An 11,529-nucleotide genomic window follows, 5' to 3' on the forward strand; every position below is an offset into this window, starting at 1 on the left:
GGTATAACTGAAATACTGGTAAATTCGGCGTTAACCTAACTCACTCACTCACTCTACATTCTACACCGGTCTTCTCACTCATCAATCTGACACACTTAGATATAACTGAAATACTGGTAAATTCGGCGTTAACCTAACTCACTCTACATTCTACCCCGGTCTTCTCACTCATCAATCTGACACACTTAGATATAACTGAAATACTGGTAAATTCGGCGTTAACCTAGCACACTCACTCACTCTACATTCTACCCCGGTCTTCTCACTCATCAATCTGACACACTTAGATATAACTGAAATACCGGTAAATTCGGCGTTAACCTAACTCACTCTACATTCTACCCCGGTCTTCTCACTCATCAATCTGACACACTTAGATATAACTGAAATACCGGTAAATTCGGCGTTAACCTAACTCACTCACTCCCATTATTTAATGTTCTTACTTTTGTCGACCAATGAAAGAACTGTGTAATTAAAAATGAGTGTTAATAACTATTAAAATTCGCATGCAGGCAGCTTATTAACAGAAAGTTCCAGCAAACACAAACATATCATGACATATCACATTTTTTGTTTAATGAAAACAAGTATAGTATGGGGGATATTTTCAACACTGGCAAGAATCGTGAATGGCAAGGCTACTTAAATCATTCGCAACACACACATACATCTCGGAAAGAAAATACGCCTCCCATTGAATTGAATACAGGTAGATGGTCTTCATATAAAGCAGATCCACGCACAGGCCTCTACCGATCAATATCGTACAGGGATTAGACTGACATCTAGCCTCTGAAATGAACTATTTCTCAGAAAAAAAACAGTTGTTAAATTATAGTAATTTATAGTTATAAAATATAATAAAAAGGAGCTAGAGACCTTCCTTATTGTCATGATACAGCACTAATCTAGACTTGCCAAATATTATAGACTTCCATGGGCTGTATTGGATATATTTGTTTCAGGGTCTGTATGACAGACTATAGAGGGCTATATAGTGGGAGTTGTGCAGTTATATACCACATATATTACACTATATATGTATAGGGGCATAAGTGTATTGCCTGTGATTGTATCTAACATTTTGGCTACTTGTAGAAATTCAGCCATCGTGCATATTATATCTTGTACAAAACACGCGCGTGCCTCATATTGGTCGCCTCGGGGGTTTCCAGGGCAATGACAGGCCCTGTACTTTGTTTTACCCTTGCTGGGACTATTCCGCTCAGGCTATACAATGACGTTGGGTATTTTTTAGGTCACGCCCTGCTGAAAATAGTCGGACTGTGCTAAAATCATCCAAACTCTTATTAGTTTTTAGTGTCGGTGTTTACCTATTTCCTGTGCACCGGAATTTATTTGATTAGTACGGCACAGCGAGATTCCATGGGTCACGATAGCGTCCAGTGGGAACAGTCACGCCGGGCCCTTCCAGACAAACATATTGCAATGAATACTTCAGGTGGTGAATAACCTGGATGCGGCCGTGCTGCTTCGCTTGCGAGCCCTAACTAAGGATATTAACATATACACAATTTGTAGCTTTAACAACAGTATTATAACCGCTTAGCTGTTTTCATTGGGTTATAGCGTTTTGAATGAGTTAATAAACAAAAATGATAATAAGTATGCATATTCTACTTTTATAGGATAATGATTGAATAAATCTAAAACAAATCATTCTGGTATTTATTGTTTGGAAACAGTACAATGCTATGATATTAAATAATACTGGGAAATGATTCGCAATAACCTATTCAATATCTCAATATGCTTAATTAAGTACAATGTACAATTGATCTCCATCGCTTTCGTGTTCATTTCGCGTGCATGTCTGCTACAAATTCGGCGGCCCTCTGTAAACAAACTGGTAAAAAAGAGAGATGCACACGCAAACCGACAATTAAGAGAAAGCAGATGTGCAATACGGTCTAAAAATAGATCCATGTCTTTGTTTCTGAGCCTTCTCGAGCGAATCTAACTGTGACAGGCACATATTCAAAATAATGTATGGATGCATGTTTCCCGCGTCAAAAAATATTTGTTGATGTAGACATTAATCCCCCAAACCATCTAAATAGATCAATATTCTCGTGTGTTTAAATGCAATGGATGTAATCTCCTTAAAACAAAATTTAAATATAATCAGGTATCACACGTAAACTAGCAGACGAATTTAGCACGATGACATTAGTAGTACGGCTAGTTTCACGTAATTCGTAATAACAGCTGTAGATATGTTTTAATTTTTTTAATTCAAACTACATTGGCTGTGGAGAAATATTAAAATACATAAGAAATATATAATGAAGTTTGGTGTGTTGTCCAAACATGCTATTCAGAGCAATCATGTGACAAATATAATTATTTTATTATTACTGAAAATAGTTGTCCCCTAGTAGTACACGTCACTTGTGCACCTGCCTCCCCCGGCGTGGCGGCTTCTTTGATCTCTCTGACAGTAGCGTACGTACCAGCTTTAACATGTCGTTGTCTCTTGTCTTGGTAGTCATTTTGACTTCATTGACGTCTCTTCCGATTGCATTTTATTTGAACAAAACAGATGCAATGAAAGATCAGCGACTTGTTTTCGGAGCAGGGATGTTAAGTTTATTGGGAGCAACAGTTCTACCAGCACTTTTCATGAGGCGGTTCTTCAGAAATATCGACCCACTCATCTATGGTAAGTTTCTTTGACCTATCTGAACCACAAACCACATATTTTGCCCACTTGAAATATTTCTTTTGTCACAGATTTGACGCTGCATTTAATTTAAGTTTAATTGTATATATTTAAATTAGTCAGTCATTCAAGTTCACTACAGGTCAGCCCACTAGGGGAGACAACTGTGTACTTCCTAGAATACCAAACGTGCTCATCTGTCTTCTTTACCTTGTAGCTGACAGAAGTAAGAATTATTACTACGTTGTTGTACAATTAAGAATAAAACTGCGTGTCAGTATGAAATATTTAGCTGCAAGTACTTAATTCTTTCAGAAATTCCTCTTTTTAGTAAAAGTCTATTTTTCAACTTAGCAAGGACAGATATCAATTAAAACTTGTTATAAAAAGGATTTTTTTTAATTCCACATTGGGGAATACATATCAAGACTCATTAGAGTCATTTAACTTTTGGATAACTTTTGCCCAATCCCCTTGACCATTTGTCAATAAAATATGTTTATAACAATCAATCCTTAGGTAATTAATAAAGATAATAATGAATTAAAAAAAGATTTTTTAAGCCACCAAACTTTTCAAAGTTCCTTTGGGTATTGCCTTCTCATTGTCACTTTTCACTTATGTCATGTGCTCCGACTATCACCTGTCTGGTCCATCACTAGAGCAGCAATTCACAACCTCTAAAATAATAAATATCATATTGGCAATACACATTCCAAATGTGTCTTGCTACAACCAACTACAGCCCTTCATTTCTCTGAAACGACACCTTAAGTCATGTAAACATCTAACGCTGAATGTAATGTTCTGTCTTGTAGGTTTATTAAGAATCTTCTCTGCAGTAAAGAATTGCCAGGACAGCTTGGAGCCAACAGAATATTTGATTGTTATAGGCTGTTAATAAGGTGTTTACAAGTGTATCAGGAAATGCTAATATTCTGGTATTCTGGTAGATAGGTGAAACATTCTGCCCACCAGAGGGAGGTTGGACTCAGAAACAGAGTGTGCAGGATCAGCTAACTATTGAAAGAAGCACTCATGTCGCCTTAAAAACTAGATATTTTCACATTCTTCAGTTATTGATGCATTGATTGGTGACATCAAATCTTTTCCTCTCATTTGTGTATGACACCAAAGGAATTCATTGTATCTGAAAATCTGGCTTCCTTGTTCAAAAGATTAAATAGCCGATTTGCCTTTTTAATACCAGTAGTCAAGTATTTATCATTATCTGACACAATTTTCTTTTTTTTTCGCTCTTACTTTTTTTTACAGATTTAAACAATTAATACATAAACTTGATGATAATCTCTCCGCCCAGTAAATATACTTGTTGTCAACGACCTTGTTATGATTTTCCATTTTATATATGATTACTTTTGCACTGAGCAGGGTAATAGTAACAATGAATTGTTTTGTAATAAACTGAAATTGCTTTGCCCTCTCAAATGGAATCACATAATAGGAAGAAGTATGATGTTGCACAAAACATCCAGTTCAGGTGAGCTTCTGTACCTGTCATACTATCATTTCCATTGATAAAGAAACAACTGAATAAACATTTTTCATAGTCATAACATATGGAATTAATTATAAGTAGTTTCATGTGGACTGATTATTTGACTTCCAGCCTGTGCATGTTTCTCGTGGAGTTCGGTGATCGACCTGTTTATTGGACTAGAACTGGATGGCTATGTGTCGGGCTACATGGGATTCTATTTCCTGGAGGGGGAGCCCTACCTGAAGACTGCCTATGGCACCATGATCAACTACTGGGATGGCACAGCTCACCTGGCTCTGTATCTGGCCATCATCACACTGTACTGCACTGGGTAGGTGCTAGACTTGCTCCAAGGCTGTACTCAAGGCAAAACCCATGTCACTATGGTTATTGATACTTGGTAGTTAGCTATTTGAAGTAAAAGGAATAAAATATGTTGATGATTTGTTATGAATATGAAATGGTATTTTGCAGGTAATTGTAATTTTCTGAGAGACTTATGCAAGTCTACATAGGTACGTATGGGCTAGGAAAAGATATTATTTGACAAATGATCTTAGTAAATGTTTTTTATTAAAAAATAGTTTTTTTCATGATTCTTCTTTTTGTTTTGAGCATGTAAGAGTGGTACAGTGAATGGAAATTTTCTTGAAAGGAATACATCTAAATGTGTCATTAATGTTTATTTAAAGCTACCAGCCATTAGCATGTATGACACTCAAGGGGAAAGGACACATATAGGCCCATATGTATAACATTGTTGTGTGCCATGTTGTGCACTTACAGACAACAAATTGTCCACATTTTCCAGAAAAATAAAACTTAAAAACTTATCCCTCTTCCTTTTGTTGATTGTCAGTGATCAGTGGCTGAGACATTCATCAATAGTAACATTCAATGCAGCAGCCTCCAGCAGTGTGATATGGTTGGATTGTTGCTTATAGTGTAAACCCCCAGTGAATGTCTAGGACTGTGTGTACTGTAAGTATGTACTATGTTCACATGTTTCAGGGAGAGTTATCGCGAGGTGGGACTGTACTGGGTGGGCTCCATCATGAACAGTATGATCGTGTTTCTGCCTGGAAATGTCGCAGGTAAACCTCTCTCAGACTTACTATCCCAGAATTCATTTCTAGGGGATATATGCTTTGAGGCACTTCAGGTGGATCCTCTAGTCAGAGGTTTTAAATTATATTTTTATTCGTTTATGTTGCATATATTATTCATTTTATCACAATATATAGATCTTGATTATTAATCATATCGTCTTGACTGGGCGCCGCAGTTTTGTTTGAAGCAAATGCAAGTGATATGAGGGTTGGAATCTGATTAGTCCATAGGAGAGGCTAAGAAGGGACATAATTCGTACTAGCCACTGGTGGTGCTACGATCGAGCCCAGGAATTCCAGCCTAGTTCGGCAAGGGTGGAAACTGGACTTTTAAAGTTCTTACCTCGGGAAGATGCTATTACACATGCTACATTCAAAGACATGCCTTGCCTTGTTTTCACTCAATGAAACGTAAGGCGATATATTCTTGAAATGTCATCTGGAAAGCTTGTTTTTTATATGTTTAATGCCACTGAAAATTTTGTTCACAGGAAAGTTTGGTATCAAGTGGTCATACTTGCTCAATGTCCCTTACTTGATAATACCTATGGTTGCTGGTTTCAAGTTTATCAAAGAGAGGCCGTTGTTTGTCAGGTCCTACCTCAGGGTATGTATGAAAGAAATAACTGTTACCGTATTCGACGTAATAAGCGCCCCGCTCTAATAAGCGCCCACGGCGATATTTTCTAATATATTGGCTGGTGAACAATCCCAATTAGCACCCCTTCCGATTGATCAATGTACACATGACTTATTTATTCGTGTATAATACGTATGTTATATGCATTAATTCTTAAGTATGGGATATTAAATTCTGGAAAAAAATATATCTGTCGTATATAAACATTTCAGGCTGTCAGCATAAACCACGAAATTTACGATCTTTCAACTCTGTTGTTTTTCACCAAAATAATATTCTAATAAGAGCACCCTATTTCTAACTTTGAGAGCGCCCTGGGCGCTTATTATGTCGAATACGGTATACTGTATCTTACATGACTAAGCTGACATTGAATGTTGATCAATTAATTACCAGAAATCTCATGAGTATTTCAAAGTATGTTTATGAATGATATTGCTGAGTGGAATGGAGACTTTAGGTACATAAATATATTAATACATAAAAATTAAAAAATGTGTAAAGTAAAAAAACTTACACTACATCAGAGACCATATAATAGAGGGCCCTCTATTATATGGTCTCTGACTACATGTATTGGTTATTTTGTGTTTTGTTGTGGTATCAAATTTCAAGTACTCGTAGAGTTGTCTCCCCTAGACTATCCATTTCCCAATTCAACACCAGACATATAATTAATGCAAAACTCTTATCCTTCATAATATAGTTAGGACATGTTGGTGTGTTTGGACTTCAGATGAAAAAAGTGCATATTGAAAGATATAAACCCCAGCCCCTCAGTGTACAACATGGCACTAAAGGTATTTGCTATATTAATTTTGATCCAATAAGCTCAACCTGTTCAACTTCTAGACCATACTGTACGTAACCTTTTTTAAGCACCCCTACTAAAACCGAAAAGTTACATGGCAGTACTAAAAACAGCAGTGTAGAAAGGGTGTATGCTTGCCGATTAACTATTAACGAAAAATGAAAGCTTCACCAATGTTTGAACTAACTTTGTTCAGTACCGCTCATTCATTGAAAACATGTCTAACTTGTGTATGGTTTTACTAAGCGATCCCCTCTGTCAATTTTCTAAGCACCAATGTTGCTTATTACGGCAAATAACAGCCAGTCGCTCGCAAGAACCCACCAAGATTTGCAACTGGTATTACAGGTTGCAGTGTATGAATAGTGTTTACATGGATCGTGTAAATGTCTGATTTTTTGCTTTCCTAGATTCCCAGTCTGCTGGAGAGACCAGTTGACCTGCTGTTTGCAGTGTTCTTTATGTTGTGCTCCATGGTGGCCGTGTTTAGAGGAATGGTGAGAATGAGTTTATAATGAATAATACCAAGGTGCAAAATCAGGCTTGCAAAAGGTTTTGAATATTTTTAATTTAGACACTTATTATCAAGCACAATGTATTATCATATTGGCACTGAACAAATTGACATTGCCCTTACAAGTATACTTTTCAAAATAGATCCATCTGATACTTTAAAAAAATGCGATCCAATATATGATGCAGTTACTTCCCTTTACATGCTTTACTGTGCTTCTCGTGTTATGGTAATGGCAGCAATAGGAGTTTATATGCTTGTTTTTGTAGGAAGGCCTTTTCCCAGGTTGATGGTACACAACCATTTATTTGGTTACATACATATTTGAACAAGCAAACCCACCCCGGCCACCATATCTTCAAACATCATTGCCTGTGAACCAATTCTTTTATTTTTAAGCCTTAGCAGGAGTAATTTGTTATATATTTTTAAAAATGTACAGATCCACTTCTCATGGTTGCTTCTTGACTTGCAGGCTGTGCTGGGAGCCAAGTCTGACATGATGCACACCTACCTGTCGGATGTAGAACCCTACCTCAATGATCCAAACATATATCCAAAGATGCAGGTAATTCATTTCAGATTTAAGAATGAGATCCACAGATTCGGTAAAAACAACATGAAACAAATAGTTCTCAGGTCATAAGTTGGTACCAGGAAGGTTTTTCCATCAAATTGACGTCCGATTTTAAAAAAATGTATTTTTAGCTTGCAGCCAATCACTGAAATTGTCATGGAAATGTCAGGTTATAATGTAATAAAATGTATTATTTCCACAGATACAAGAATAAAAAATTTAAAAATAAAGAAATCAGGCAAGATTATTTTTCAATTGCAGAAATAACATGCAGTCTTTCACAAAGGGTATTATTGATGCAGATGGTGCCTTAAAACAACATTTTGTGGAGAGACAATAGAATCAGTGCTCAATGTAAAATATGAAAAATGAATTGAGTTTCTCTTGTAAATATAAATTTTCAATATACAAACAAATTCACTAAATCGACATTAAGATTACACAAAATTGTTCTATTTTGTATGAATAAACAAGATCATAGTGATTTGACCAAAAGAATTGAAAAAATATGAGGGCTAATGAAGCATTGATGCAAGTGAAACGACCTGTTCTACTACCTGACTGTTTCAGATGCTCGTCTAACTGTACTACCTGAATGTTTCAGATGCTCGTCTACCTGTACTACCTGACTGTTTCAGATGCTCATCTACCTGTACTACCTGACTGTTTCAGAATCTCGTCTACCTGTACTACCTGTTTCAGATGCTCGTCTACCTTTGCTACCTGACTGTTTCAGATCCTTGTCTACCTGCTCTACCTGACTGTTTCAGATCCTTGTCTACCTGTACTACCTGATTTGTTTCAGATGCTCGTCTACCTGCTCTACCTGACTGTTTCAGATGCCAATCTACCTGTACTACCTGACTGTTTCAGAACCTCGTCTACCTGTACTACCTGACTGTTTCAGATGCTCGTCTACCTGTACTACTACCTGTTCTACTACCTGACTGCTGTCTATGGCCTCACCTGTCCGGCACAGTCCTGGATGGCAGACATGGCTCTCATACATGCAGGTGCAGCAGCTCAGGTATTCTTCTTTTTCTTTTCCCTTCATCAAAATTGTCATTAGATAATATACTTCATGTAATTCAGTATGAGTCAGTCACTTTGTAACCAAAGACAAATGTGTTTTGTTTAACAATTAATACAGGAAAGCAGTTTCTAAATTTTTATTTGAAAATTTAAGAAATCTCATGAAAGGGAAAGGATGTAGTTCTATAGCAAGAGAGCTGGCAATGGTTATTATCATAGGCATGACTGGTGTTGATAGGCATGCACATTCTCAATCCTACTGACCAGTCAACCATTAATCAATTTCAACATGTACTGAAATAAAGACCTTTGAAGATCCGGAGTAGAATAGATCTTCGGCAACTATGCTTGTCATAAGAGGCGGCTAATGGGATTGGGTGGACAGGCGCAGTGATTTGGTTGATGCACATTATCGTATCCCAATTGCATGGATCGATGCTCATGATATCGATCACTGGACTGTCATTTCCAGACTAGATTATTTACAGACCGCCATCATACAGCTGGAATATTGCTTAGTGTGGTGTTAAACAACAAAGAAACAAACAAACTTAAATTAAGTCTGTGATGTCACCCATGTCCCACAATGATAGCTCTCACATTACTGATGTCATTACAAGTGCTAAAAAACTATGATAATCATTATCTTGCCCCATAGTGATGTTCGGTCATAACTTTTAAAGTGATTCCCAATGCTATAATATCCACTGTCCTGTTCTTCACCAGGCTCAGTTTGTGCACATCACTTCATCACTGCACCACCGCACAGCTGAGTGCTACCATGCAGCCATGGAAGGAAGCACTGGCGCCCTCTTCTGGGGAGTGAATCTAGCACTTCTGATTGGTCCTCATCTGTTTGCCTGGCAGTGCGTGAGAAGACCTGACCTGTTTGGGGAGACTTACACTGTAAACACAGCCGAACCAATCACTGTCTCTTCCCACCGAAAGAGGGAGTAAATTCCAAAATGTTGTACCGGTAAACAAAGTTTTAACAAAGATAGGTGTTTCGTCGTTGAAACGATACTGCTAAAAATGAATGTGAACAGTGTTTTAACAAAGATAGTTGTTACATCAGATGAAAAGATAATTTTGAGTCATTGCTAACTATTTTATAGCGATTGAAGAAGATTGTACTTTTACTTTAATATTTTACACTACCTTGGTGAAGAAAGAAGGATGAACTTTTTGGCCCAATTGGCAGAATTACATTTGTCAAATACATTGATTTCAGATGGTGTTAGAGAATAATACCGGTACCTCATCTCATACTATTGACTTAAGTCTAGAAAGTCATTTTTCTACAGATTTCCATAATAATTTATTGTTTCAGTAATTGTAGAATTGGTGGAAGGTAATAGACAGTGTCAGACAGACAATCGAAGTGGTAACATTGCAAAGTTAAAATGTTTCCTGTCCAGATTTTTCTAGACTAACAAACAAAAGCATCAAAAGGGTAAACATAACAATTTTACTGTTTAATGTTAGTTCTCAGAAACTAACAATAAACTGGTGAATTTTCAACTTACCGGTAGTAACTTTTGACCATCGGGCATGCAACTTTTCAAAACTGATCATCCGTCAGCAAAATAGACCATCTCTGACATGGGTACTTTAAACATTGTACTAGATTAGTGATATCTCTGGTATCTGAATCCAGTGTTATAGTGTCGTCATGTTGTACATCAGACACATTGTATTAAGAGGTAAATACGATACATATCGTGACAGGCTAGCATGATTCACTAACATGAGATATGATGTCAGAGATGCATACTTATGGATATACATCTCCCATTTATTTTATACTCAGATATATTTTGTATAAATATATGTATGTTTATTTGCTACTTTTACATTTTACACACAGCTTTTGCTGTCATTGTCGGATTTTAAGTCATCCCACATAATACCTGAGGGATAACATCAGGCAGCAACACAGGAGTGAACGCTCCTTAGTAGATGTCAGTGAAAATGTCTTGTTGTATTTGTGATGCATGAATGTGTGATTTATTTAAAGGTATGTGGTTTGTGAATCTTGAATGTTTACATATTTATTATTTCAGTCATAAAGGAAAGAAATATAACAAACAAAGAATATTTCTTGGGCTATTATTTTATCATACAAAACTGGCTTCCACAGGAGATATTGCTTGTGTGAGATCAAACATTGTCTCCTTGGAGATATCACATCAATAAAATTACATCACAATGCTTTGCAGATCATTATGATGTTATTTGTTACCATGAGTTTTCCTGTTAATTAACAAACTGGTAATATGCTTGAATCAAAATGTCCTCTACTCAAGAGGTGTCTGTTGCTTGAATCAAAATGTCACTCTACTCAAGAGGTGTCTGTTTTAGTAGTAGGTCAATAAGTAGTATACATCAGTTGTTTGCATGGGTCTATATGTAAATCATCTGTCAATCAACAGGCATACGATCATACTAACCCCAGGCGAGGTGTTAAAATGCAGCCACCTTGAGGAATGGGTAGACATGTTGTCTGGTTCAGGCTGTCACACAATCAACTCATCTGGGGTCAATCCAACACCTTGTGTTGCATCAAAAGTTTGCTAACCATTTAGTGTCCTGGAGTAGGTTACCATGGTTACAAGTTACAGAAAATGCCTCACTGACCCAGTAATAATTGATCACGACA

General features: G+C 36.8%; 1 protein-coding gene across 1 annotated transcript; it reads left to right on the plus strand.

Moving 5' to 3' along the window:
- The first annotated feature begins 2,487 nt into the window (after positions 1–2,487).
- Positions 2,488–9,827, plus strand: LOC139466618 (transmembrane 6 superfamily member 1-like). The gene is made up of 8 exons (XM_071248209.1): positions 2,488–2,686; positions 4,317–4,518; positions 5,199–5,281; positions 5,788–5,903; positions 7,158–7,244; positions 7,737–7,829; positions 8,746–8,865; positions 9,597–9,827. Exons 1-8 carry the CDS (start codon positions 2,488–2,490, stop codon positions 9,825–9,827), a joined length of 1,131 nt encoding a protein of 376 aa, XP_071104310.1.
- Positions 9,828–11,529: the final 1,702 nt, after the last annotated feature.

Source organism: Haliotis cracherodii, unplaced genomic scaffold, assembly GCF_022045235.1.
Source record: "Haliotis cracherodii isolate W230 unplaced genomic scaffold, xgHalCrac1.p SCAF_1, whole genome shotgun sequence".
Lineage (NCBI taxonomy): Eukaryota > Metazoa > Mollusca > Gastropoda > Lepetellida > Haliotidae > Haliotis > Haliotis cracherodii.

What these genes read in the sequence shown, in the direction of transcription:
- LOC139466618 (XM_071248209.1), top strand. Translation starts at nt 2,488, where the DNA reads ATGTCGTTGTCTCTTGTCTTGGTAGTCATTTTGACTTCATTGACGTCT. An exon ending in TATCGACCCACTCATCTATG is followed by an intron (nt 2,687 to 4,316) that starts GTAAGTTTCTTT and finishes TTTGACTTCCAG; the next exon opens with CCTGTGCATGTTTCTCGTGG. An exon ending in TCTGCCTGGAAATGTCGCAG is followed by an intron (nt 5,282 to 5,787) that starts GTAAACCTCTCT and finishes TTTTGTTCACAG; the next exon opens with GAAAGTTTGGTATCAAGTGG.